This window comes from Ursus arctos, unplaced genomic scaffold, assembly GCF_023065955.2.
Source record: "Ursus arctos isolate Adak ecotype North America unplaced genomic scaffold, UrsArc2.0 scaffold_19, whole genome shotgun sequence".
NCBI lineage: Eukaryota > Metazoa > Chordata > Mammalia > Carnivora > Ursidae > Ursus > Ursus arctos.
In genome coordinates this window covers 27,527,602-27,554,584 of record NW_026622863.1, presented here as the reverse complement: position 1 = coordinate 27,554,584, position 26,983 = coordinate 27,527,602, and the positions used below count along the sequence as shown (strand labels likewise).

The following is a 26,983-nucleotide window of genomic DNA, read 5'->3' as shown; positions in this document are numbered from 1 at the left end:
AGAATCAGAGATCCAAACCTGCCTCCTTAACCACCCCCCGGGGGTGGCACAGAGCCCTTGACTGGCCCACTCACACACCTGTTCCTCCTTCCACCCTGGCTTAGGAAATGCCAGGATATCCTGAGTTGGCTCAAGGCCCAAATCTAGAAGTTATTCTTTCCCTCATGTCTCTACTCTCACTCCACCACAGGCATCTGCAAATCCTGTCAATCCATCCTTCAGAACAGAGAAAAACATCTCTCCAACTTTCTCCATGTTCTGCCCCTCTTCAGGCCGAGCCTCTTTCCCTTCTTACGGGTGGCAGCAGTGCCTCCCAGCTGGTCCGCACTTACCAGACCCTTCCTAAATCCCCTCTCTACACAGCAGCCCCCAGATCGCCTGTCTCTCCTCAGCCCGAAAATGGAAATACTACTACTAATGACCCCATGGGATTTAAGCATCAGCAAAATCCAATGACGTGACACAAAGTATTTGACACAGCGGGCCTAGGAAGCACTCACGAGTGATCATCCTTGTCAGCCACGATGCTGGCGAGCTTCAGCTCTGGCGCCATGGCTCGCCCCCAACACCTCGAGTCCCCCGCCACAGAAACCACTGCCCTGTATCTGTCTCCCCATGAGAGAACCTCAAGGTTGGGGACCACAGTCAGGAGTCACAGCTTTACCTTGGAACCTGCAGGGCTAACACAGGCAGGGACTCTGGGATATGTGACAACTAACCAGACGAATACATGAATACCGTCTCCTGCCTTGCGCAGACGATTAAGAGAGGTTTTGGAGCAATCCACATTTCTAGTCTGTACTCACGTACTTTGAAAACCCCCACAGGGTCCTTAGGGAGAAGAATAAATGAACAAATGATACAAGAGGAGGAAAGATCTTAAAGGTCTGGGGAGAAGAGAGCCTCTCGGGGGTTGAGTGCAGATCTTCCTCTTCATGAGTGTCCCGCTCCCTGGCGCCCAGGTTCAGTGTTGAGTTCAGAGGGAAGAAACCCGCTGCAGAAGAACGCCATCCATTGCAGCCCCACAGAAAAACTGACACGGGGCGAGTCCAGGGGACTTGGGACAGGGACAGAATGGCGAGAACTCCCTCTCCAGGGGAATGCCATCACCCTGCACACAGTATGTAGGGCACTGCGAGGAAGGGAACGCTCTCGCTGCTTGGCCTGCACTGCCCCCACGTGGAAGGCTGCGCTATGACAGCTGACCTGGCGCCCGGGAGAGGAGCGCTCTACTCTTGGACTCCCGGACGGCCTTCTCCTTGTCAGTCCTGTCAGCCCCACGTTCTCCTGACAAGCAAATGTCCTGGGCAAAGGCGTCTGTGTCTGCCTGTAGCCACCACGCGCTGGTTATACTTTTACGACTTGTACTGACTGACCTCCAGCAGCTTCTTTTTTTTTTTTTTTTTAAAGATTTTATTTATTCATTCGACAGAGATAGAGACAGCCAGCAAGAGAGGGAACACAAGCAGGGGGAGTGGGAGAGGAAGAAGCAGGCTCATAGCAGAAGAGCCTGACGTGGGGCTCGATCCCAGAACGCCGGGATCACGCCCTGAGCCGAAGGCAGACGCTTAACCGCCGTGCCACCCAGGAGCCCCCCTCCAGCAGCTTCTAATCCCTCCCCATGGCTGCTCGTCCGTCAGAACTGGGGGGACTGGGTTTGCTGAGAGTCCTTCAGATTCCCTCACCAGGCACCTCCCGTGCCCCATCTGGAGACCTTACCCTGGGTCTTCCCTGCAGTTTCCTGCACCCAGGGAAGATCTAGGCCACTTGCTTTCTATCAACACCTGTGGCCGGCACAAACCACTTACCCGGCTGGCACGAAGACACTGCTGCTGCTACTGAAGCTGGCATCACGAGAACCATCGGGGCCTCCTGGGGACAGTGAGAGGAACACGGCGTCATGCCAAAGGGTCTTTGGAGTGAATGGGATCCCCACGGTGGGGACACAGACGCTATAGTTTCCCACACCTTGATTCTGGCTCTTGAAAAGGACTGTGGCTCGGGAGCCCCGAGGACACAATGCCACTCATTCCCCAAAACCTTCTGGAGAGCACCCATGCTTGCAAGTTTCTAGGCACAGCGATCTCAAGAGGAGGATGACACCCATGCTCACACATCTGGGAAATCTCAGAAGGGACCGCTGGCCCGAGGGCAGCGGATGTTACAAACCACTCCTGGGACAGTCCACATCATTAGCCACCAGGGAAATGGAATCAAAGCTGCCAGGAGGCACCATTTCACACCCACTAGGGGGGCTAAAACAAAGACACAGTAAGTGCTGTGAGGCTGTGGAGAGACCCCGGGCCCTGCGGGTGGGGCTGTAAAAGGTGCGGATGCTCTGGCAAACAGCCTGGCAGTTCCCTAAGGCCTCAAGCAGTTACCCTATGACCCGGCAGCGCCACTCCTAGAGACAGAGCCCAGAGAAAAGGACGCTTCTGTCCACACCGGAACCGCACGCCACATTCAGAACAATCCAGCTGTCTACCAGCTGATGAATGGATCAATAAAATGTGTTAGCGCCGTACAATGGACTATTATTCCGCAATCACACGGCGTGAAGTACTGGTGTGTGTTAAGATACGGATGAACACTGAAAATACGCCAAAGGAAAGAAGCTGGCCGCAAAAGCCCACATATTGTAGAGTTCCATTCGTATGAAATGTCCAGAATGGGCAGATCTGTAGCGGCAGAAGGTAGAAGAGAGGTTGCCCAGAGCTAGAGGTAAGAGGCTGTTATACCCATTTTCTTAAATTAAAAAAAGCAAAGCAAAAACAAAAACCTTTTTATTCTGAAATAATTTTAGATTTATGAAAAGTTGCAAAAATAGCACAGAATTCTGTTTACCCTTCACCCTGCTGCTCCTACCGTTAACATCATACGTTACTAAACCATGAAAGTAGCACTGATACAAGACTAGTAACAAAACTAGAGACCTAATTAGAATGTCACCGGTTTTCCATTCATGCCTTTTGTTCCAGGACCATTCCGCAGGCTTTCCTTATTTCATGAACTCGGTATCATTGAAGCCCTGGTCGGTTACTCTACAGAATGTGCTGCCACTTGGATTGGTCGCGTGTTTTCTCATGATTAGGCTGAGGTTACACATTTCTGGAAGAATGCCACCAAAGTGATACGCCTTCTCAGCACATCACGTCAGGGGTACATGATGTCTGTCTTGTTGCTAACCTTACTATCTGATTGTGGTAGGGTCTGCTGGGTTTCCCTCCTGTGAGTTACTCGTCTCCTTTTTGTAATCAGGAAATATCTTGAGGAAGACATAAGACTAGAAAAATATCCAGTTTCTTCCTCAAACATTCCCCTGCTGATCTTGGCATCCATTGGTGGATCTGTAATAATTATTACAACAACTCAGAGCCTACTGGGGGAAGGGTCAGGTGTTTCATATTTTAATCCATACTGACAAGCTGCTCTTTAGGAAGGTTCTACCAATAGCAAATGCACTTCAGGAACAGAGGGGCAGTCGATCCCGGGGAAGCCTCACACAGGGATATTAGTAATCTTTTACATTTTTGCCAAGTTGATGAGTAGAAATGGTACGTTGTTTTACTCTGCAATGCCCCCATTCCCAGCCTAGCTGTGCATCTGTGGCTTCCCTTTTTGTATTACTCCCTCCTCAGAGAACCAGGGTGCACACAGCACTAGCGGCACAGACTCCGAGCCCTCGGGCCGAAGTCTGAGCCCGGACTCCCCTACTTACTGGCTGTGTGACCTTGGGCAGCTTGCCTGACTTCGCTTCCTGTCTCTCACCTGTATGATGGGGTAGCTGGTGCTTCCCACACAGGTTTGTTAGGACAGTATGTGAGCTCACATCTGTTAGGTGTTCAAAGTAAAGGCCTTCCCTATGTTTCTATTTATTTCCTAAGGACAAATTCTTAAGCGTTTATGGCTTCTGACACATACTGCCAAACGTATCTACCAGACAATGTATTTCACTTGTTTACTCTCTGCCTCCCGCACTAGGAATGCTTCTTCCCCCCCAAATCTCTACAGGGGACATGTATTTCCTTTATAATCAGAGTAAAATATTGGGGTAGGGTAGGGGCTGAATGGAAGCTAAGGAGAAGGAGAAGATTCAGTTCAAATGACTGCCATGGACCTGGCTTGGAGCCCCCAGTCCTCTGTGACCACATGCAGGGCCACCGGATTCATTCACTGTGGGTCTGCTCCTGAGCTCATGAAGGCAGGACCTGGGTCTGATTCACCTGCATCTGCAGGGCCCATAGAAGCTGCTGATACACCTAGACCTATCAAAGCCTAGCAAATGGATGGATTCCATTGCACGTCCATCACCAGTGATTGCCAGCCCTCTCCTGGAAGCCCTATCTACAGCTTTGCCCTTCACCTGCCACATGAATTTCTATCCCTGATCCTCTATGGTCCCTCATTTAGGACCTACCAGGGGCCCATTACCATCTAGGAAAGGCTTGTGATAAAAAAATAAGGACTCAAAAGCCCTTCCCTGAGAATCTTGCTAAGTAGATGCATATGTGATATGCATGTATCAAAACAATTTGACACGAAAGCACCTGTTCCTGAGAGTGTCTGGACTTAGCCATGTGCTAAAAGCTTTATAAGCAAAAATCTCGTCTAAAACTCACCATCACTCTATAGGTTTGATGTTATTATTGTTATCCTTATTTAACAAATAAGGAATCTGAGGCTTAAAAAGGCTCAGTGCCTTGTCCAAGGGCAACATAAAGCAAGTTAACAAAGCCAGGACTCACCAGCAGGCCGCTCTGACCCCAAAATCTAGGCCAGGACACTTGAGACAGTCAGGTAGCATCGTGGAGGGGAAGAGGGAGCACAAATCAAGAGCCGCAGGAACTTGGAGCAAGGATACTGCATTATGGACCCCTGAAGTGGCAGGGCCAAGGGGAAGCCAGAACAAGCGGGGAGGGGCTAGGAACAGTGTGGCACAGAGGAGGCCCCGCGCTCAGAGGTGAGGGCGAAGCGCACGTGTGCACATGTATGCTCACACACAGAAGGCCTGGCTGACAAGCCTCGTCATGGGTCTTGCCTCCCCAGAGGGAGATGAGGCAGGAGGTTCCTGCCTTTGGCCAGGTGACCAAGGCTGGAACAGCGGAACGAAACAGGAATAAGAAAAAGCGCCCGAGGCTGGGAAGAACCTGTGGACTTGACCAGCTGAATCACTGCCGTCTGCTGGCTTGCTGAGGCCTTCCTGGCCCTTTGGTAGAGCGGTGGTTACAAGCTGAGCATGTCTCCAGTAGAGGTGGAGCCCCCAGATTAGCCGTCATCATCTCTAGGAACTACTATAAACCAAGCTTTGCATCTGCTGAAATGCCGTTTACGAGGCAGTAAAAGCCAGAGCCAAGCTGCCTGAGCGTATCCCGGGCTCGCATGGGAGTCTCTGAAGCAGGGAGCTGTTTCAAGAGCGCTTAGGAAAATGATCTAAAAAAGTAAAAGAAGCTGCATTGGCTGGCAATGGTACCCCGGTTTCTGGCAGGCCAGGACACTACTGCTGAACCCCCAGTGCTCCGGCTGGGGTTTTTAGCAGCTGCCACGACCTGCAGAATACAGTGGTTCCTTCCCACAGGGCCTAACTTGTTGCCACATAAGCAGAAAGGGTGAGGTAGGTGCTGCTGGGTTCCACTCTGGGGGAAGGGGCAAGAACTCTATTTAAAAAATTCAGACATATTTCAGGTAACATAAAACTCACTATTTTAAAGCATACAACTGGGTGATTTTTTTGTAAATCCACAAAGTTATGTAAGCATCACCACTACTTAATTCTAGAACATCTCCATCACCCCCCAAAGAAACCAGGTATCCAATTCCCTCTTTCCCTCCAGCTCAGCAACCATTATTCTACTTTCAGACTCAAAGGATTAAGAGGCACTAACTTTTAAAGTCAGCATAAAATATTCAAAACTTCTGCATGCTGCAACTTGTCAAGCCAAAAACAAAACTAAGCAAAACAAAACAAAAACCAAAAGAAGCCATCCCACAAACAAAAAACAGCAGGATGTGGGATTATATAAACCGTATGATCTCTTATACACGGAAATATCGATACGGATACGGAAAACGTATGTTATATGTTACGTGTACACAACAGAAAAAATATGCCGAGATTACACTAATTGCCTGTGGTGGGGACTACTTTCCAAATTTTCTAAAATGAGAATAAAAAAATGAAAAGATAATAAAATACTTATACGTCAGTGAAAGTTCACAAAACAGGTCTATCCCTGAGATTCTTCTAGTTTCTCCTAGTAAGAAAGCTCCAGCCTTGAGAGGCCCACACTAACTTTATGTCCCCAAGTTTTCTTTTTCAAGGAGCTGCCAAAAAGGTTTCAGCCGCTGCATTGGCCGGGAATCGAACCCGGGCCTCCCGCGTGGCAGGCGAGAATTCTACCACTGAACCACCAATGCTCCACTTGAGGGCTGCTGTGCCTCCAGCTGTTTTGGGGCTCTTGCTCACCAAAGCTACGCACAGCTGTAACCCGACACCTGAGCTGCTCCACAGGGAATGCTGCTGCTTCTGGGCCGCCAAAGCCAGGACAGGACGCCTGTGGGGCTCATGTGCCTGACACAGGGCTCAGATGTTCAAGAGAAGTCGGAGAATGGCAACGGGAGAAAATGCTTAGGAATTCTTTTGGCTCCTGGAACGCAGGTCCAGACCTGAGTCTGTCAGCCTTAAAAATGTGGGTAAGTTCTGCATCAATTTACGCTCTGGCTGACTCTGCAAAGGTAAATACCACCCCGAAGCTGATCAGAGCCCTCCTACTGAGAATAGAGGCCCCTTAATAAAAAAAAAGAGTTCCCAGAGTCCATAGTCTCTCATGCTTCATTCCCCCTTGTGATTACCTCCCCCCTTTTCTTTATCCCTTTCTTCCCCTACCGATCTGGGAAACAAACTGAGGGCTTCAGAAGGGAGGGGGGTGGGGGAATGGGATAGACTGGTGATGGGTAGTAAGGAGGGCACGTATTGCATAGTGCACTGGGTGTTATATGCAACTAATGAATCATCAAACTTTGCATCAGAAACCAGGGATGTACTATATGGTGATTAACATAATATAATAAAAAAACATTAAAAAAAAAAAAAGAGTTCTACCCAACATCTAGAGAGTCAAAGTCCAGACTCTAATTGACATAAGAGTGGTTTACTTCATGTTATGGAGAAATAAGACAACACTGCTGAAAGAGTCTGAAAGGACGGCAGGGCCATCTCATTTTGCAAAGACACTGACTGGGGCGGTAGAGCCCCCCATGACTGAATAAGCTGCATCTGCAGCTTTCTTAGCCTTCTCCCCTGAGCACCTGGCACAGTCGAGGCGGCCGGCTTCCGGGCAGCCGGACGTCTACAGTCAAGATTCACGTGAGCCCGGCAAGCTGTACTCCTCTGCCAGGCTTCCCACATTGAAAACAACTCTTTTCTGTAGCCGGACACAGAAAATGATTTTAAAAAGGCTTAATGCTCTTTGAGGCAGTTAGGGTTAAGAGCAGGGTTTCTGGAAGCAGACTGCCAGAGTTCACATCCCAGTTCTGCCAGATCCCGGCTGTGTCACCAGTCTTCCCTGTGACCATCTGTAGAATGGGAGTAGAGCAACTCCTACCTCATTGGGTAGTTACCAGAATTAAATGAAGTAACATTTGGGAAGTAGCCTTGGCTGGTTAAGTGAGGCCCCATGTCAAGTCACCCCGGGAGGTGAGGGGCGGGAGGCAGAGCCTACTCACCACTGGCTGTCCCTTCCTGCTTGGCCAGGGAGTCATCGGGGTTGGGCTCTACCTGCCTCTGCGCCACGGGCTTCAGCTCGTCAGGCTCGTCATCCTCAGGGGTGACCAGCTTCATCAGGCTTTGGTTACACACGTTGGCCACCTCCTTGATGCCTGAGTCCACTGATGTAAGGAGTAGCCCCACCCAGGGGGTGTTACCTAAACCTGATGTCACTGGCATTGGTCAGGGACTTGGTGTCCCCCCCCCCCCCCCCCCGCTGAGGTGGATTAGTGGGCAGTCTGCACTGAGTTCCTGTGAAATGCTCCTGTCTTCTCGTAGGACCCTTCCTGGTGGGCTTCCTACCAACAGGATTCCCCCACCCGAGACAGGGCAGTGTGAGCTTAGCGGCTTGGAACCGTGGGACCTGGGACAGCTGCTCTAGATCTGTAAGTAACCAGGCAAGGTCTGGGGACAATGGTGTTAGCGCCATGTCCCTGGTGCCACCCTAGTGCTGTGTCCTGCTCCGCTACTTGCTCCCCAGGTGCTAGGGGCTATCTGGAGCTGTGAAGGATCCTAAGGGAACCCCCATTGCCCCACACCGGGGTCCCGCAACTTCACAGCCTCCTTTGGGGCTGCTCTGGTTTCCCCTCTTCACAGCGAAGGATACTTTTCTTGCGGTCATCGTAGGCCAGGCAGGGCAAGACAGCAGTCAGGATTCCAGAAGAGTAGGGCAACATCACCCGACCAGCCAGCTGGATGAACTCCCGCATCCAGCACATGGCTGTCAGCTGGATCAGGTCATCTGGAAGAGGAATTGGTGGGTTCCAGGAGGGTCAGCACGAGCAGCCAGAATGCTTCCTCCCACTGACCATGCCCAGAGGAAGGGACTGGAGGGGACCCAAGGGCCTGCATTGCTTCTAGCCTCACTGATACGCTCTCACCTTCCAAAGATACACACAGGTGCCAGGTTGGGAAGGAACGACAATCTTGTAGCAGATATAAGAAGAGTGGCCATGATTCTCTACCCTCTGCACCCAGAAAGGGGCTCCACTGCTCCTCTCATCAAAGGGTGAATTCACTTCCCCCCTGCTTGAATCTGGGCTGGCCTTCCTACTGTGGCCACAGAAGGTGTAAGAAGTGAAGGTGTGGCTGGTTCAAGCCCAGGCCTCCAGGGGCCTTGCTCCCCTCTACCACGTGTCTTGGGACCTCACTGATGCCATAGGAATGCATCTGGGTTAGCAGGCTGGATGATGAGACACATGCACCAACGGTCCCTACTTCCCAGGTGACAGCCAGCTAAGTGGCAGACATGAGGGAGGCCACTCAGCAGCCTTAGATGACCCTTCGGCTGACTGCAGGTGCATCATCAAGTGCAGCCAAGCCTGGCCAAGGTGAACAGAGCCACCTCGTGACCTACAGACTCCTGACCGACAAAAAGCAGCTATGTGAGGCAGTCATGTTTTGTGGTGGTTGGATACGAACAGAAGCTCCTGGGTACACAGTCCCAACCTGCACTTCAATTCATAGTGAAATGCCAAGCTTCCCAGCAAGAGGGTCTCCAGACCTTACTGCAGGGTCAGACCAAGCACAAGGGCCTAGACAGTGATGGAGGAGCTGAATCTCTCTCCCGCAAGGACACACCACTGCACCGGCCCGGGGCCAGCGGCTGCGGGTTTGTGCTCCGACCAGGGCTCTTGCTGCTTCTGCGGAGGTGGCGGTGGCCGCGGGGCCATCATACGCACCTGTGGTCTGGCAGTGGATCACCAGGATGTTGGCCATCTCCGCAAACTTCACACTGGAGGGGTTCTTCTTAATTTCTTTCAAGAACTCTCCAAGGACCACCTCACACCTACCAACGAGAGAAGAAGGAAAACAGCACATATGAGCCAGGGCCGGAGGAGCCTCTGCCGCCCCTGCTTCTGTTCCGGGTGGGCCACCGAGAGGGGACTACACTTGGCAGTTGCTGGATGGCTATTTTCCAGAGACTGGGGGCTGATGAGCTCTTTGCTCCTCAAGGCATGAAGCACAGGAGCCAGGACGAAGAGAGTGAACTTAATCACCCGCGGCCGCCATCTGCTGGGTGTGGGGCGCGTGTGTGCACTGAGCAGCTGCCCGCCCCCTCCCTCCACTCACATTTTCCGAATCTCTTTGCCGTTGTCGCCCAGGATCTGGAAGAGCCCATCCAGGATCTCCGGCAAATAATCCAGCAGGTTGATGTCTGGCACGGACTCCAGAACCAGAATCTGACCCAGGGAAAGAGACCAGGAGGGAAAGTTACACCAGCCTGGGAACCTTCGTCTCCTCCTCACCAGTACTCTGGGACTGGGCAGGGAGAAGGCGGCCCTGCTGACGTAGCGTTTCATGGTGCTACAGGCGCCCCCAGCAGGTGGGGCTTTTGTTAAATGTGCGGGAGAATGGTGACTTGGCTCCAAGGAGACTTTGATGCCACAGGGAGAAGGGAAGCACGGGGTAGGACAGACAAGGCTCGAAGAGGTAGGGCTGCTGAGAGTAGCACCCCTGGCTTCAAAGAGACATTGGGGTGTTTCCCGGGACAAGGAAAGAACTGTATCATTGGGGGCAAAGATGATGTGCTTTGCGGCAGAATGGAATACACGTGTTTCGGATTACCTGATGTCACTGGCTGTTAGAGGGATAACAATGAGGCTCCTCTGAGCCACAGGAACCGCCCAGGGTGTGATAGAGGGCGGATTTTACTAAACTAGAGGCTCCTTATGGCTGGAGAAACTGTCGTGGGGCTGGCCCTTACCCAGGAGATGATGAACTGCCGGGCGTACTGGTTATTGGAGTAAATCCTCTCCCGCAACAAAGGGATGAAGCCCACCAGGTCAAACTTGTTGCTCTCCGTCACGATGTCCTGTGGATCAAAGGCATGTGAGCTGCCGAAAGCCAGAAGCCAAGGGCAGCCTGACCTGACGGAATTATCGGCTCAGGGCTAGCCCCAGGGGTCAGGTAGCCAGAGAAGGAAATGAGGGCTCGTATTATGTAGGAGAGGTCTCGGAGCAACCACTCTCTCACAGGCCAAAGGACAAGCAAAAATGCTGGAGTAAAAGCAGGAATCAGAGCCGAGGACTCATACGGCAAAACCCTCCATCTGGATCAAATGCCCTGGTGGGCTTAGCATCAGCAGCCGCCTGTCCCTGGGAGCAGGGTGGGAATGGGAGGTGATGGGCACTCTCCTTTGGCCTAGGTGGAGCTAGCACGAGGGGATGTCTGGGGTGACAAAATGTTTCTGTATTTTGATTCTGCTGGTGACATAAATCTGTACACTTGTCATAGAACCGTACACCAGGGGCACCTGGGGGGCTCAGTCAGTTAAGCGGCTGCCTTTGGCTCACGTCATGATCCCAGGGTCCTGGGATCGAGTCCCACATCGGGCTCCCTGCTCAGCAGGGAGTCTGCTTCTCCCTCTCCCTCTGCCCCTCCCCCTGCTTGTGCCATCAAAAAATATATAAATAAAAAAGAACTGTAAACCAGAGTCATTTTTACTGTATGTAAATGAAAAAAATTTTAAACACTAGGAAGAGTGCCCCCAGGGATAGAATTTATAAGCTGTATAGACAGATGGAAGAGACAGATTCCAAAATAAAAGCAGAGACCAAGTACTACCTTTAAAAGGCGGTCTAGGAGCTCAGATCCACTTTTCACATTGGGGTCTGGGTCTGCAGCCAACTATGAGAGGTCCAGAAACAGAGAGATGGTTATAGTTAATATATGGGACCAGGCATCTACTGAAACCCCATAGAGCCAGGCCCTGGCACAGCTTGGACTATTGAACAGGCACCTTCTTTAAGGACTAAACTGAAGGAAGGTGAGGTAGGGGAGGGCAAAATGGAATGTGGCTGGGGAACGGAAATGCTTGGACTTCCTGTTCTGTGCAGGGACCCTGGCACGTGCTGCCATCAGGCCAGGTGGGGGGGTTCCTATCAGCCTTCCTCAAGGGTTTCCTGTTCTAACATGCTGGGTCCTTTCTCCGCTCTGGGAGGTGGGGACCGAGGCAGCTGTGAGGCTGGCACCCCGGAAACGACTGTGCTGGTCAGCAGGGCTGCAGAGCTTCGAGGCCATTCTGTGCCTGGAGGTGCGCCCCGTGAGGCTGAGTGCGCTGACAACAATGGTGTGTTAGGGGTTCCTCGGCCTTTGTAAGTAGAGCTTTTTCTAGAGCTTACGGGCTAGTGCTCCCCTCAGAGGAGAAATACAGTCTGTACTATGGATTCACTTCACTTTCTACAAGGGAGGTTAGGGCTTTTCAAACTATGTGTTTCCCCTGCACTCTGTGGTAGATTGACACTTTCACAAACTGCGATAAAAATCAATTAATAGAGGGGCGCCTGGGTGGCACAGCGGTTAATCGTCTGCCTTCGGTTCAGGGCGTGATCCCGGCGTTATGGGATCGAGCCCCACGTCAGGCTCCTCTGCTATGAGCCTGCTTTTTCCTCTCCCACTCCCCCTGCTTGTGTTCCCTCTCTCACTGGCTGTCTCTATCTCTGTTAAATAAATTAAAAAAATCTTTAAAAAAAAACCAATTAATAGAGAAATGGAAAAAAAAATCAAATGTCCATATAAGGCCATCGGAGAAAATGATGATGAGACTGAACAGACCAGTGGCCCCAGCAGGCCTGTGTCTATCTGCTCTGCCTGCACTGAGAGCAGGGGCCCCAGGGCTCCCACGCGTGGGCCGGGCAGGCTCAGGCTGGCTGCAGGAGGGGCAGTCACCTTGCTGAGCCCGTCGAAGAGCACGTTGAAGTGGGGCAGCACGGCACCGCGGGCCACCTTGACGATGTTGTACAGCGCCTCGCACGCGTAGTAGCGCAGCCGGCTGTCCGCATCATTGAAGCAGGTCAGCACCGGCTCGATGAGCTCCTTCAGGTACAGCCCCGAGTCCTGCAGCGGGGCAGGAGGAGAGACCGCTCAAGGCGGGCCAGGCCGTGGGCCCCCAGCCACCCGTCCCAGCGGACATCCCGGCTCCCCTGGAGAGGCTCAGGCCTTTGTGTGAGGGCCGGCCTAAAGCAAGTCGGCCCCCGGGGCCAGGGCCCACGCCTCGGGACAAGGCCGCAGGGCTGCAAAGCCAGCTGTGCTGGTCTCAGCTGTGGTGAGAACGGCAGTAAAGCACAAGTCTGCAGCGGCCTGCTGGGGCTGGGCAGTGAAAGTGAGGGCCACTGCTTCAGGAGAAAGGCCCACCTTGCCCAGTGCAATGGAGCAGGCGGCCAGGCCGATGAGGCCCCCCTTCCGGCTGTGGGGGTGCTGAGACAGGGCAAACTCCTGAGACAGGGTCTGGATCACATGCTTGATTTGCACGGTGTTGTTCTGGGCCACGAACTCCCGGACCAGCCTGGAGAGACAGGAGAGAGGGGCTGCAGGGCAGTCAAGTCAGGGTCCCCACCCCGCCCGGCTGCTGGTTCCAGGGCCGGGGATGTGGCAGGGAGATGACCTGTTTAGAAAGAGGAATCAGAAGTCCTGCATCTCAGGGTGGGCCTTTCCCAGTTCTGCTGCCGACTGGAAGGTACCGGCCGCGTCATGGTTCGTTCCCCTATTCTGGGTCGCAGTCTCCCCTGTGTACAACAGAATGCAGAAGCAGAGCTACCTCACTTCTGGGAATCCGAGACAATGCAAGGGAATGTCTTGTTGGGGACCAAACACTGCAACGTGAGCAGCCGGTCAACCATCTTTATTCGACACTAGCTCGACCCTCCTATCCTGTAGCCGAGAGGTTGTGTGTGTCTGTGTCATCATTTCCAAAGATGGCGCTGAATCAGGTCCCAGTCCCGTGGGCAAGATCCACATACAAACAAGTAATTGTTGCAGTGTGGTGCAAGTGACACCACGGGAGCCAGAAAAATGCCACGCACTCATCTCCTTGGGCTGGACTGGAGGTGCTGTTGTGTCAGATCTGAAAAACACCCGGTGGCACTTTTCAGGTAAAGGGCAAGGCACAGGGGGGAGCTGACCAAAGGCAAAGAGCCCTGAAAAGACACAGTGTATTCAGAGAAGGACAGGAGTTTGGCCTGTGGATGGAGTGGCCAGGCAGTTCAAAGAAAGCAATCCAGTGACAGATTTCCAGCAATGGGATGACATGCTCAGATCTATGTTTTACTTAGGTATCTCTGGATACCTGGAGAGGCTGGGCTGCAGAGGGAGGCCCAGTTCCATCAGGGACCAGTCTCAGAGAACTGATCACCAGCTCCCAGATAACTGATGGGGCGCTATGGACTGGGTGTCAGGGACATCTTCCCAGAAGTGGGATTTCAGCTCAACCTTGAAGGAGGCAGGGAGAGAGAAGGAAACAGGGGTTTCCGCACAGGAGGAAATATAAGAGCCAAGGCGAGGAGGGGGATCTAGTCAAGCCTGTCTGGGGCCCCAGAGAATAGAGCGGCAGCGGGAGCTCTACCAGGACAGGCTGGCTATGGCCACTCTGGCCATCTCAGATTAGGGAGAAGGGATCTTGCAGCGTGGGTAACAGGGAAGCTTCTTAAGTTTCTGAAGAGCACAAGAAAAGAGTGTCTTGAGTTGTGAGATGGATGGAGCCCATCTCATCATCCAAGCGCGAGGGAGACTACTACCAGTGTAGCAGCCAAGGGGCCATCTACAAAATACAGACTTTTCAAAGCAGCTGCCTGGAATCACTAATTGCTTTGTGCCCATCATGGAGGGACCACTGCTCACCTGCTGCATAAATGGGGTCTCAAGTTGGCTCGAAAAATTTTAAGAATGGTTAAGTCCAAAAGGTATGAATTAGTCTACATGGTTCCGGCTCTATGTCAGGAACCTGCCAGTGATTAGAGCTGTTTAAAAACAAACATGCTGCCCTATGAGGCAATGACCACTCTTACAAAAAAGCTCTTCAATGAGAAGTTGACATGGTTTGATGAAGATTTAATACAGCAAGTCATAGGCACCTATTCTGTGCTAAGCACTGGGAGCACAGTTGTGAACAAAATAGGCCTGGCTCCCAAGATGGTGGCTATGGGAGCAGGGATGGGTATTTCAGGAAGGTGGTGTACAAATGGACTGTGACGTGCCTCTTTGTTTGATCTTTACACTGGTGAAATTCCACCAAGCCTACCCCAGGGGGTTGAGGGCTATGGATGGACAAAGGGCCTCCAGGTGCAAGCTCAATGCCAGTTCCATAGGTCAGCCTCCCCCCCCCCCACCAACAGCCTAATAAGGCCCAGTAAAGATGGTTCTCTGTAAACCCTCCTGGCTTCCCAAACTGGACAAACTAGCCAGGCAAGGCACGGTGACCTGCCACAGCCCCTTGAGAAAAGCCCTGCAGATAGTGCAGAAAGCAGCTGGAGCATTGGTGGTTCAGTGGTAGAATTCTCGCCTGCCACGCGGGAGGCCCGGGTTCGATTCCCGGCCAATGCAGGGCTGCTCCTTTTGCCTTTTCCTGGCAGGCTTCCCCTCACACAGAGATCCTGCTGGAGGAGCCAATCTCCTCAACCATGCCAGCCTACAGCAGCCCAGGGCGCTGTGAATTTGACCTCACTCCCCTGCTCAGTGAGCCAAGGAACACCAGCTGGGCTCTCCAGAGAGGCACTCTGGCTGTGGGGACCAAGGCCTTCACGCCCTCCACCAGTGAGGGATTCAGCCTGGCCAGTTTCTGGCGGGAAGCTGGGGTGAAACCTGAGAACTGTAAACAGCTCAGCACACAGTGAGCTTGGAACAGGGGGATCCACACATCCGAGGGGCAGAAAGTCATCCAAGTCTCCATGTGCTTTTCGCCCCGGAGGAGAGACTTGAGCTCTAGTTTCTGTCCTGCCATCTGAAGGCAAAGCAACTTTCTCTCTCACACACACACACCCTCTGCCTGGAGCCTAAGCATTCTGTTCTTGCAGCTGTGCTGATGTGGCAGCATCAGAGCCTGGCCTTATATTCTGTGAATCAGCACAGTGACAAGGAGGCTCAGGACAGGGGTTAAAGGGAGGTGCTCACACAGCTGCTCACAACTGGAGCATTGGTGGTTCAGTGGTAGAATTCTCGCCTGCCACGCGGGAGGCCCGGGTTCGATTCCCGGCCAATGCAAACAGCAAATTTTTTTTTAATCCCAGAAGACTGGATATGAGATTTCACACTGTCTAAGGAATATATGAATACAATCTGAGAACTGAAAATGACTTGTTTCTAGCTTGAGTTTTAAATATCTCTGACGAAAAATACTCAGTGTCTTGAATTCCACAAAAACATCTAGAACCTGTGTCTCCCTGTTCTTGAGGAGTCCAGGATATGGGGATCACCAAAGCCACTGAAAGCAGTTGGGCCTCCGACTCTGGCTGCCGAGACCACTCCTGAGGAAGCCAGGCCGTGTTTCTGCTCAGGACAAGTTAGAGCAGCACCCAGAGCGGGACCGGGCACATCCACGATGCCTCAGCAGGGCATCTGCGGGAGACGTAGACGTGCCGGTGGCACAGGCCATCCCAGAACCATGGCCTCGCCGGCCTGCTTGTTTCAGGTCACAAATTGTTCCTGAGCACCTGGAAAGGGCACTTTCTTCTTCTGGAGCCAGCATATGGATGCGTTCCCTGTCACGAGGGGCTCTCTGCTGGGGTGGAAGTTGGGGAGGAAACTAGATGGCACACGGGACTTGCATGCAAAGCAGAGACAAAACGATCTGGTGAGAAGCCTGTGAGGTGAGAAGGGCAGGCAAGAGGGAGCAGGCCTGCCATCTGGTGGGGAGGGATTAGGCATGGTTTCGCAAGGGTCAGCATTTGAGAGGGGCTCTGAAGGATGAGCGGTGTTCGTTCTGGAACTGTTCAGGACCAGGAAGCCCAGACAGAGGGAAGAGTGTGAGCACTGGCTCAGAGGAAGGAGAGACCCATTTGGTTTGGCAGAATGAAGGACACAGGTAGAGGAGAGGTGTGGACAGGGCTGGTGAAGCTGCTCCCAGGCTGTGTGTGGCAAAGGAACTGGCATTTACTCCTGGTGGCAGTAAGGAGCCATGGAAGGGAAGAGTGATGTGCAGTGGTGGGTGGTAAGGGTCTGAATGGCGTTAGGGAGCTCTGAAAAATCCAAAGGCTTACAGAGACTGCACGGTGAGAGATTGTAAAGAATGGGGCTCTAATGTTGGGGTGGCCTGCAGGAGCACCAGGGACCCCCAAAGACAGGAGATGGGCAAGCAGGATGTTTGTATTTAGCACTCCCCCCTGACTCTGAAGCCCAGGAGCACCTTTCTCATTTGCTCAACACCAGCACCATCGGCCTCCCCACCCCGAATCCTTCCAGGGCTTACACAGGGCATCCCAGGCCACTGCAAAAACAGTGACTCGTTTAAGTCCAGAGGCCCTCAAACCCCGCACACTTGGGGATATCTCCAGGAAAACAAGACAACGGTTCCCCTAGATGAGGAAGGCACAAGAACATGCTCTCACCAATGCCATCAGCTTGCAGAGCATTGGGGCTGGCTCTGTGGGTCAAACCCTGGGGCTCCAGTGGGAAAAGCTGTCTCACAAATCAAGGCCATACTCCACCTGGCACTCAGGGCAACCACAACAGGACCGGGCTGACCTCTCTAGTCTTACTGCCCATTGCCCTGTGTAACCGTCCACTCCAGCCAGACCCGCCTTCATCCTGTAAACCTGGGCCCTGCACACTCTGCCCCTAGTACCCCACTCTCTGGCAAAGCTCCTGCTTCACATCCTATCAAGACTCCAAAGCATGGCTCAAATTCACCCCCCTGCTTCTCCTGACCAACCCAGGAAGGGGTCACTCCTCCTCTGAATTATGAAAGACTCAGTGACCCTCTCATTCTCTTCCCAGCAATGCACTGGCAAATGTCACTATCACTTCCAGGTGTACATTTCGGTCTCCACAGTTCCTTGACTGAAGTCCTTGAGGACAGACTGGGGCCCTGTCTGCGTCTCTCAGGCCAGCCCTCTTGGGGTCTAGTGCTGTGTGCATAGCACGTGTGGGATTGATCAGCCAGCATGGCCTGGGGACTGTGCCGAGAGGCTGGCAACGCTGAAGGACAGCCCGAGCTGTGGGGCAAACACGGCCAGAGCCCCACGCTGCCGTCCGGGTGACATGGGGCAGCCTACTCCTCTAAACCTAACCAGCCGGCTTAACCACCATCGTATCTCGGGGGTCCTCAACCCCGACCATTAGGATTCAACTTAAGAAGAGCAAAGGGCACCACTACCGGGCTCCCCAAAGGCACACTGTGAAGGGCCCAGGTCACCAGAACCGTGGCTGGGGAAAGACGCAGAAGCCACGGTGTGCTCTGAAGGCCACCTGCCAAGGGATGAAGGGGTGCTGTAAGCCCTCTCTAGGGGCTCCAAAAGAGGCCCAGCGACGAGACTTGCCTCTCCACTTCACAGGAGTGTGCAGAGAGAAAAACGCACTACAAAGGGAGGCAGAGTAAGTGGAGCTGAAACTCCGGGCGCTCCTGGCCTGCAGCGGAGTCTCTCTTCAAAAGACCACATTGTTTCCTCTTTCATCCACAGGCTGCAAGCCACAGGCGGGATCTGAAGCTGCACTAGTTTTGAAGTGAATATCTAGCCCAGAAACTCTCACGATCACAAATCCCTGCGACCCTCACTGACGCACAGGTCACAGGCGTTACTGTTCTATGTGCCAGAGAAGAGGGTCTCCTCTCTGGTTTCTTCTAAAAAGTGCTGAAAACCCAGGCTGATGAGGCGTCCTCAGAAGCTGCTCAGAGCCTCCATTCTTGTGGTCAGAGGTGTCGCCAGATGGCAGGAACACTCATGCCCCACAAGGCACAAACCCAATGTGGCAACTCCAAGCTCGTGACGCTGCCTCGTGACGTAGCGCCACACCGACTCCCCCCTCCTCGAAAGAAGGAACCCCAGACAAGGGAGGACATATTCGGAACTGTCATCAGGAGAAACCCGGGGCCACTGTCTCAGCAACACAACCACAGACCCTTGCTGGACTCCCTTGGCCTCTGCAACACAGCCGTGACAGTCACAGGCCACACGATGACTGGTGGTGGACGCCTTCCCGGGCACCCACACGACACTGAGGGTTTCTGTTCCTCCCTGGAACCACTTCCTTCTGCACTGATTACTACCTCATCCGCCCCAGGTTAGACAGCCTCAGGGAAACCAAGTCCCCTTCCCAGGCTCGCAGAGGATCTGAACCCGTGACACACCTCAAACCCAAGTCCTTTCAACTGTACACCAGCTCCTCTCTTCCGTCTTCTTAAACGGCATCAGCTGCACAGTGAACACACCCAGCGACAGAGCGAAGTCGCCTTGTCGAGAACTGAGGCCCCAAGCGAACGCAGCTTTCTCCACACGTGTTCCCATCCCGTTCAGTGTTCAGACATCCCTGAAGCATCCCTCCACCATACACAGGGAGTACAGATGACACGCACACTGGAGATATTCTGGAATGCTCTACAGCTGGACTTCCACTGTGAGGCAGGAAATAAGTAACCATTTGCTGATAGGTGATAAATGCTGCATGCTTTCAATACATTATCTAATTTAAAATTTAAAACAAACCACTGGGTTAAGTACTATACCCCATTCTACAGATGGGAGATAAATGATAGGTGATAAATGCTGGATGCTTTCAATACATTATCTAATTTAAAATTTAAAACAAACCACTGGGTTAAGTACTATACCCCATTCTACAGATGGGAGAAACTGAGGCTCAAAGACGTTAAGAAACTCACAAAGTCACACAACTTATAGATGACAGGTGAAGCAATCAAACCTAGGTTTTTCTGACTCCAAGGTCTAAAGTCTTTCTCAGTATGTTGCACTATCTCCTTCCTCAAATATTCCAGCTGCCCCTTGTCAGATGCCTACTGGCTACCAGGCACTTTACGTTTCTCACTTCACTGAATCCCAACCCCTTTTCATCTGGTGATGTCCAAATGTCCCCGCACTCAGGTTCCTGTGTCTTCAGAGGAGACGTCCTTGGCTGTAAGGTGGGGCCGCTCATTTCAATGACCTTACACTGTTTCTAGAGAGTAAGAGCAGGCATTTAACGTGCTCTGTGTGGCACAGGCTCACAGAGCAGTATTAGTGCAATGTCAGAATCAGAGAGACAAACTGTGATCTCACATACCCCACTCAAGATCACGTTCATTCACTAAATGTTGACTGAGAACCTGCCATGCTCCTGGCCCGAAAAAAGGAAAGGAAAAGAAATCCAGAGTTGTGTTTATTCTCGTGTTGTAAAGTTTTCAGCGTAGCCTTGGGGCTGCTGCCTCTTCTTGTCCTGGCGAGTCCACTTATCCCTCGCAGTTCTCTACATCACGAGCTGTGTTCAGACTGCACATCCGGGCAGCAACTTCCCAGAGACAAACTGGGTAAACATCTCCATCTGTTCTGGTGAGTATTTACGTAATTAGGTTTCCACTTGTTCACTAGTCTCCACTAAGTGAACAGGGAAAGTGGAATGTTTGCCTCTGAGCAAAGACCAAAGACCTTCTGAAAAGGCCTCAGAGTTAACTGACAAAATACACCGAGCTTCCACTGGCTGGAATCAGTGGAAAGACCATAAAGGAGAAACGAGTCCAAGACAGCAGCTGTTTGAATCTCAGGTGACAATAACTGAGACCATTTAATGAGTGCTTCCCTCACACTGCAATAAAACACTACTCTTATTTTTTTAAATTGCTGTAATTCACGTACCATAAATTCACTCTTTTAGTGCGTGCGGTTCAGTGGTTTTTTGGTGTACCTGTTAGCAGTCACTCCCCATATTCCCCAAATCCCCTCCCCTAAGCCCTAGGCAACCACTCATCTACTTTCTCTCTCTGAATTTGACTATTCTAGGTAATTCATAGAAGTAAAATTTTCATATAAATGAAACAGAGGGCCCTTCGTGACTGGCTCCTTCCACTTAGCCTAATGCTTTCAAGGAGCATTTGTGTGTAAGACGAGGAAACTGAGGCACAGAGGAATGAAACCGAGGTCACAGACTCACATGCTGACAGGGGCCAAGCAGAAGACACAAGGGAGGACAAGGGAGGAAAGGCTGTGGTGAACGTGCCAATACAGGAAGCAGACTAGGGTGCCCATGTCCTAGCCGGAAGGGAGGTTCTTAGGTCCTCCTTATCTGCTATGTGGGACGATCCATCCCACAGAGACACATTTCCCATTCCTTAAGAGAAGCCAGAAACCTGAGCTTCACTGTGAAATTTCTCAATTTAAAATACCTTGCAATTCAGACCAACCTAAACAGGTCTACCAGCAGAACACAGCCCCTATCTACGGGTCTATAACCCCGGATCAAGCAGTCTGTGGAAGTTTCCACTGTTAATTCCATCCAGCAGGGCTGGATGGAATTCTGACCCATGCTTGCCTTAAGGCAATGGTGGTAAACAAGGTCTCCTGGCAGCGGCCGGTGGGGGGTGGGAGGCTCCTGAGCCACGTCAAACTCAACATTTAACCTTTATCTCATCACAGAGTGAAAAGGATCCCTGACCCCTCCCTGGCAGGCAAAGGGCACATTATCTCACAACCCCTCTCACCCCCAACCCAGGCTTTGGTGTTCTCAGGGGCAAGGCCTGGGCTTTTGGAACTCAAAGTTCAGGAATATTAGAGACTTGGCGCTGAGCCCATCCCTAGTTACCATGAAGAGCACCCTCTCTCTGAGCCTGCAATGAGGGGGCACTGTCACCAGAGTGTGGGGCACGTCACTCCGGCACAGCGAGCATCTGCTGCAGTTACCTGAGTGCCTCCTGGCATCTCTTCCCCACACCACACTCTCCTGGAAAGCAGAGCCTGGGGTCTTACCAACCTCTTCATCAGGACTTACCAATGACTATACCCCCTGAAACCGAGAGCCCCCCAAACCTGAAACAGCTATTCTAAAATCTTAGCCTAAGTGCCTTATCCTTTAGCAAACTATGTGGGCATGTTGGCAGGAGGCTGTGGAGGGAAAAGCTCTACAGGACTGTGCACAGCAGGCTCACACACTTAGCGATCAGATCTTAGGTCACTTAACACAGCCCGCTCTGGAGATTCTAGAGTTCAAGGTTCTATTGAGCCACGCATTTATGTCTCTGCATTTTTAGTGTCTGAGAGGCCTGTCATCAAGAAAAAAACACCCTCCTCTTACTACAAATTTTAATCCCTCATTGGAAAACCATATGCAGCACTGGCTCTGTCCAACTGAGCAGGTGATTCTGGAAAACCAAAAGTGGCAGTTAAAACAACCATGGAAATGCTCGAGTATGAAACTTCCATTACTAAATATATATGTTCTTCCTGGTAGGGAAGACCATTCACAGTAGTGAGGAAGCTTGTTGAGACAAATGAACCTGGGTTTTTTCATTCAGGTTCTAGATGTGAAACCTTGGGAAAAGTACTTCAGGAGCTTCATTTCCTTGTCTGTGAAATGCCACTACCTAACTCGTATTTTGAAGCCGTGTAAAATAAAGAGATGAGGGGTGTGCAATGACCAAATGAAGGGAGGCTTCTTTACCCTCCTCTCCCCAAATCCAGCAGATAGCGCTTTATACGTGATCACTTTTTTTTTTAAATGATTACTGTTACGAATTGAATTGTGTCCCCCCAATTTGTATGTTGAACCCTAAACCCCACTGTGACTGTGTTTGGAGACAAGGTCTACAAGGAAGTAATTAAGGTTAAATGAGGTCATAAGGCGGTGGTCCTGACCCAACAGGATTAGTGTCCTCATAAGCAGAGATACCAGAAAGCTCTTTGATGAAGCACAGATAAGTAAGTCAATATCCACCCCTAAGCAATTTGTGATACATATATTGAGGAAAATATCCAACTGGGCACTCCTCATTCCAAATATGGCTGAAGAAGGCTAGAAATAGATTAGGGCCTTCTACACCACTGCTTCTCAGCCTTTAAGGTATACACAAATCACCCAGGGATCTTATTAAAATGCAGATTCTGATCCAGAGGTCTGGGATGAGGCTGGAGAATCTCTTTCTTACAAGCTCCCCAGGGATCCTGACGCTGCTGGTCTGTGGGCTACACGTTTGGGTAGCAAAGTCCTTAGACTGCAATGTTACTTCCCCACCAAATGTGTATGGTCATTCGCTCACTCATTAAACCAACCGTCAAGTGCTGTGCCAAGTGCTGAAGATGAATAAAACAGGGTCTACGCTCTTAAGGAGTCCATAGTCCAGTTAAGTCCCTAGGTTTCTCTGAATTTCACAAATCAAGGGAGATGTCGAATACAAACAGAACCCGCTTAAAGACAAAACCCTTACGGCACAACCTGCAGAGTGAGAGCGCTTACATACGCTGTGCTGGAGGCAACAGTAATGCTGAAATGAATACCTCTATTCAAGGACCCAACAGATGATTCAAGCTATGAGGAAAATCAGACATTCCTGAGAACAGAATGGGTGATGACCAAAATCGGGTGTCAATGTAGCTTCAAAGCCAATAAAACCCATGGACACGGAGCCACGTCGATACATTAGCTCCGAGTCTCCTACTCAGCACAGTGATGCTCATCTTTAAGGCTTGCTAACATTAGTAAGAGCCAGGGCATAAACAAGCAGAAGTACGGAAACAAAGCAGTCAAGAAAGTGGTGCTTGCTGACAGAAGCCACTAGGTGGTTCTGGACATACTGAATATTAGTGCTGAAAGAGGGTCCTCTTAACACAGTCCAAAGCCTTTAGGTAAGGAGGAAAGGAAACCCCAAAGCAGTTAAGGCAGTGGTTCTCACCTGGGGTGATTTTTGCACTCCCATTGTCTGAATACATTTTTGGTTGTTACAACTGACGGAGTGCTATTGGTATCTACTGAGTAGAGATCAGGGATGTTGCTAAAAATCCTACGATGCACAGGACGGCCCGCCACAACCAAGGCTTATCTGTCCCAAAATGTCAATCGTGCTGAGGCTAAGAAACCCTGCATGAAGCAATCTGCCCAAGGTCAAAGAATGAGTATCACACCATGGACTAGGTTGGAGCTGTCCAACATTCTGCAGCAATGGAAATGTTCTAAGACCTGTACTGCCCGTTACAGTAGCCAACAGCCACATGCGGCTACTGAACATTTGGAACTGAGGAACTGAATTTAAAATTTTTATTTTATTTTAATAATTTATGTGTAAATAGCCATGCAGGGCCAGTGGCTATCCTACTGGAGAGGGCAAGACTACAATCCATGTGTCCTGACTCCCAGTCTGGCATTCTTCCAAGTTTCAGAGTCTGATTCTTTCTGCTCTTCTGAAATCATCCACTCCCCTGACTTTATCACAAAGACTTGACTGGAAAAAAAAATACAAATGTAAAATAATAGCAGAAAATCTTAATGAAACATTCCTAGTTGAACACCTTGTTTTGTACATTGGGAAATAAAGCAAAATGTCAGGTCTTGGTTACACATACATGTAATAAGACTGTAAAATAAGAAAGGTCAAATTATTCCTTCCACCTGCAAGGAAGAGTGATATGGCATAGATAAAATAAACAGCCCTCTGAGTCTTGAGATTTCGGACCTGATTTCAGCACTTGGTCACCTAACAGTCCCTTTCACTTCTCAGAACCTGGGTAAGAAATGAGGCAGGTCAACATCATTGGCAAATTCTCATGCTTCCCACTTCCCTCCCATCACAGAAGCCCCCCTCTGATTTGCAGGTTTTGATAGAGTCCACACGGAAGACGTGCCGTGTGCCAGGCACTGTGCTACACATAGGTTTGGGGCTCTAACGCATGGCAGTCCTCTGGGGCATCAGGCGGTTAGAGAACTTGGCCCAAGTCATACAGCCCGTCAGAAACAAAGCTAGGACTCCTAATCTCCTGCACTGCGCTAAGGGCCTAAAACTGGCTGGAAAGGCGTGAGGAGTCCCCCCGAGGAGCAGGAGCCCTGCATAGCCAGGGCGGGGTCCTGACTCTGCTCCCCATACCCAACCTGGGTGCCGGCCGCTCTTACTTCTCGATCTCCAGCGCTGCCACCTTCCGCTTTTCGTAGAGCTTGTCATTGAGGGCGCGCACGATGTTGGGCGTGAGCGGCGCGAAGTCTTTCTCGGGGTTCATGGTGGCAGCTCCGGGCGCTCCCCGGAGCCCCGCGACTCCTCAGCCCGCGGCTGCCCGGGCGGCGCCGGGGCCGGGGGAGTCTGCTGTTCTGCGCTGCCTCGGGCGCCGGCTCATGGACCACGCCGCCTTGAGCCTGCCTGCCTCGCTCCGCCGCCGCGCGCCGTCTCGGAACCCGGGCCTGGACCCCGCCCCCGCACACCTGTTCCCGGCCACCCAACGGCTCACGCAACCCGCTCCCGCCCGGCACCGACAGTGCTCAAGGGGCAGCGGCCATGTTACTCGGATCATGTGACTCTGCAGCCGCTTCCGCCTTCCGCCGCGAGGACCCGCCCCTCGCCAGCCACGCCCCCGCACGCCGGCTGCAGGTGTGTTGTCCCCGCCCCCACAAGGCTCCACCTCCTCCCCTCACGCACGCGTGTGGTTCGAGATGGGGTTTGTGGGGCGCGTGTCCGGTGCACTCAAGTGCCGCAGGTGGTTGGCAAGGCGCGTGATGGGCTTCTGTGTACTTTTGGGAGCACGAAGGGGCTCATGGAGCCTGACTCACTTAGCACAACTTACTCAATACTGAATCCAGTAGTTCATTTACTGTTTAGTCATCAGTTTCGCATGTGGCAATGTTTCCCAAATTGGAGTAATACCATCGTGAGTTTCGCCATATGCTAGCCACTTGTACTATTATTAAAAAAATATTTTTCTCAAACCAACTTACTTTCAAAAATCTTAAATTCTTTAGTCTTATGTGCTAAAATCATGATTGTGAATAGTTACGTATGTTTTTAAAACATTAAAATAAATTCTCAATTAAAAACAGTACTACCTGTCTACTACCTAAAATTTCAGGTACCAACAGTAGCTGTCACCCCACCATTTGGGACTCAGGAGGGTGTGTTTATTGTGGTTGGATACCTTAGAGGACTGGGTTATAGGCAGCAAAAGCCCCAGATCTGCTCAGTGAAGGTCTCCAGATGGATCCAACATAAAGCAGCCCTTCCAAGTGCTTTGAGTGTCACACTAAATGGTGGAACAGAAATTGAAGCTATGTGGCAACAAAAATTTTTTTATGTGGCAAAATTTAAAAAAGCACTTTATGGATGTATTGTGGCTAATAGGGAGATGCATCAGACAGACTTCCTTATTGTAAGCTTCCATAGTGGACAGGGATTTTAGGACAGTGGAGCCCAAAAAGTATTAAATATGAGCATAATAAATGACAGTACTTTTTCTAATGAGTGAAAAGTATGCATGTGAATCTGATAACAAAGTTGAAAATAGAGTCTTATCCTCAGTCCATAGATCAGAATCTATGGGACACAAGTGAGGGGTGTGGTAGGCAGAATTCCAATATGGCCCCCAAGATTCCCACCCCTTTGGGTACATACCCTGTATAATCCCCTCCCCTTGAGTGTGAACAAGACTTGTAAATATAGTGGACTGTCACGCTAACACAGTTGACTTCAGTTAATCAAAAGGGAGATTATTTTGGGTGGATCCAACCTAATCAGATGAGGCCTTAAAAGTAGCCAGGAGGCATTTGAAGCAGGAGAGAGATTCTTCTGCTGGCCTTGAAGAGTAAACAGTAACAAAAGTGAACCATCTATGATGGGCCACATGGTAAAGACCTTAGAATGGCCTCTAGTCACCAAAAGTGGTCTCCTGAGGGTTGTCAGTTGTCACGAAAATGGGGACTTCAGTCATAGGAGGAAATGAATTTTGTCAACACACCAAGGGAACTTGGAAGTGGATCTTTTCCTAGTTGAGCTTTCAGATGAAGATGCAGCTGACTGGCATCTTGATTTTAGCCTTTGAGATCCTGAGCCAAGAGCCCAGTTCAGTCCATTCTGGACTTCTGACCCACGGACACTGTGAGATAAGAAATCTGTGATGTTTTAAGCTGCTGGATTTGTGGGAATTTGTCATGCAGCCATAGAAAACAAGTACAAAAGCGAACCCAAAATTCAGTAATCCACGGAGGAATCGTGTCTAGAAGAATCTGTGAAAAACGTGTGTTCCTTTACTGGTAGGGTTTTCACAGCTTTTAAAACCTTTGCCAGCATAATCCAATGAATGAAGGTGGGTGGACCACCAATCTGAAACTGCTCCAAATTTAGATTTGTCTCCAGAGAAAATGTTTGCTTAATAGTTTCCTCCTCTTACCTTGATACCAGGTGGCGCCGATAAGGACATTTCCAAATGTCTTTGCAAATTTTATGTCTTTAGGATTTTGATGATGTTTGATGCAAAACAATGACAAAAATTAAATCAATGGGAATGATTTGGATCTATTTCTCCAGCGTGTTTTCATTTCCAATGGACCTGTATCTCA

The 26,983-nt window shown here is 51.0% G+C and overlaps 1 protein-coding gene and 3 non-coding genes across 6 annotated transcripts in view; 2 read left to right on the top strand and 2 right to left on the bottom strand.

The window, feature by feature from the left end:
• The window catches only part of VAC14 (VAC14 component of PIKFYVE complex), a 100,653-nt gene extending 75,704 nt beyond the window's left edge, over positions 1–24,949 (bottom strand). For 2 of the 3 annotated variants that reach the window (XM_026495184.4, XM_057314227.1), the window contains exons 1-10: positions 24,557–24,943; positions 12,899–13,049; positions 12,434–12,601; positions 11,330–11,392; positions 10,470–10,577; positions 9,836–9,945; positions 9,445–9,551; positions 8,370–8,504; positions 7,723–7,875; positions 1,809–1,872 (exon numbers count right to left, since the gene is read on the bottom strand). In XM_026495184.4, coding sequence (XP_026350969.2) covers positions 1,809–1,872; positions 7,723–7,875; positions 8,370–8,504; positions 9,445–9,551; positions 9,836–9,945; positions 10,470–10,577; positions 11,330–11,392; positions 12,434–12,601; positions 12,899–13,049; positions 24,557–24,660 — 1,163 coding nt within the window. In that variant the 5' untranslated portion in view covers positions 24,661–24,943. Of the gene's footprint in view, positions 1–1,808; positions 1,873–7,722; positions 7,876–8,369; positions 8,505–9,444; positions 9,552–9,835; positions 9,946–10,469; positions 10,578–11,329; positions 11,393–12,433; positions 12,602–12,898; positions 13,072–24,556 lie in introns of all 3 variants that reach the window. The other variant, XM_048223491.2, reaches the window with a different exon arrangement.
• On the bottom strand, positions 6,344–6,414 carry TRNAG-GCC (transfer RNA glycine (anticodon GCC)). Its single transcript has one exon. It is a non-coding gene; the product is annotated as a tRNA-Gly (tRNA).
• TRNAG-GCC (transfer RNA glycine (anticodon GCC)) lies at positions 15,012–15,082 on the top strand. The gene has a single exon. It is a non-coding gene; the product is annotated as a tRNA-Gly (tRNA).
• On the top strand, positions 15,669–15,739 carry TRNAG-GCC (transfer RNA glycine (anticodon GCC)). Its single transcript has one exon. It is a non-coding gene; the product is annotated as a tRNA-Gly (tRNA).
• Positions 24,950–26,983: the final 2,034 nt, after the last annotated feature.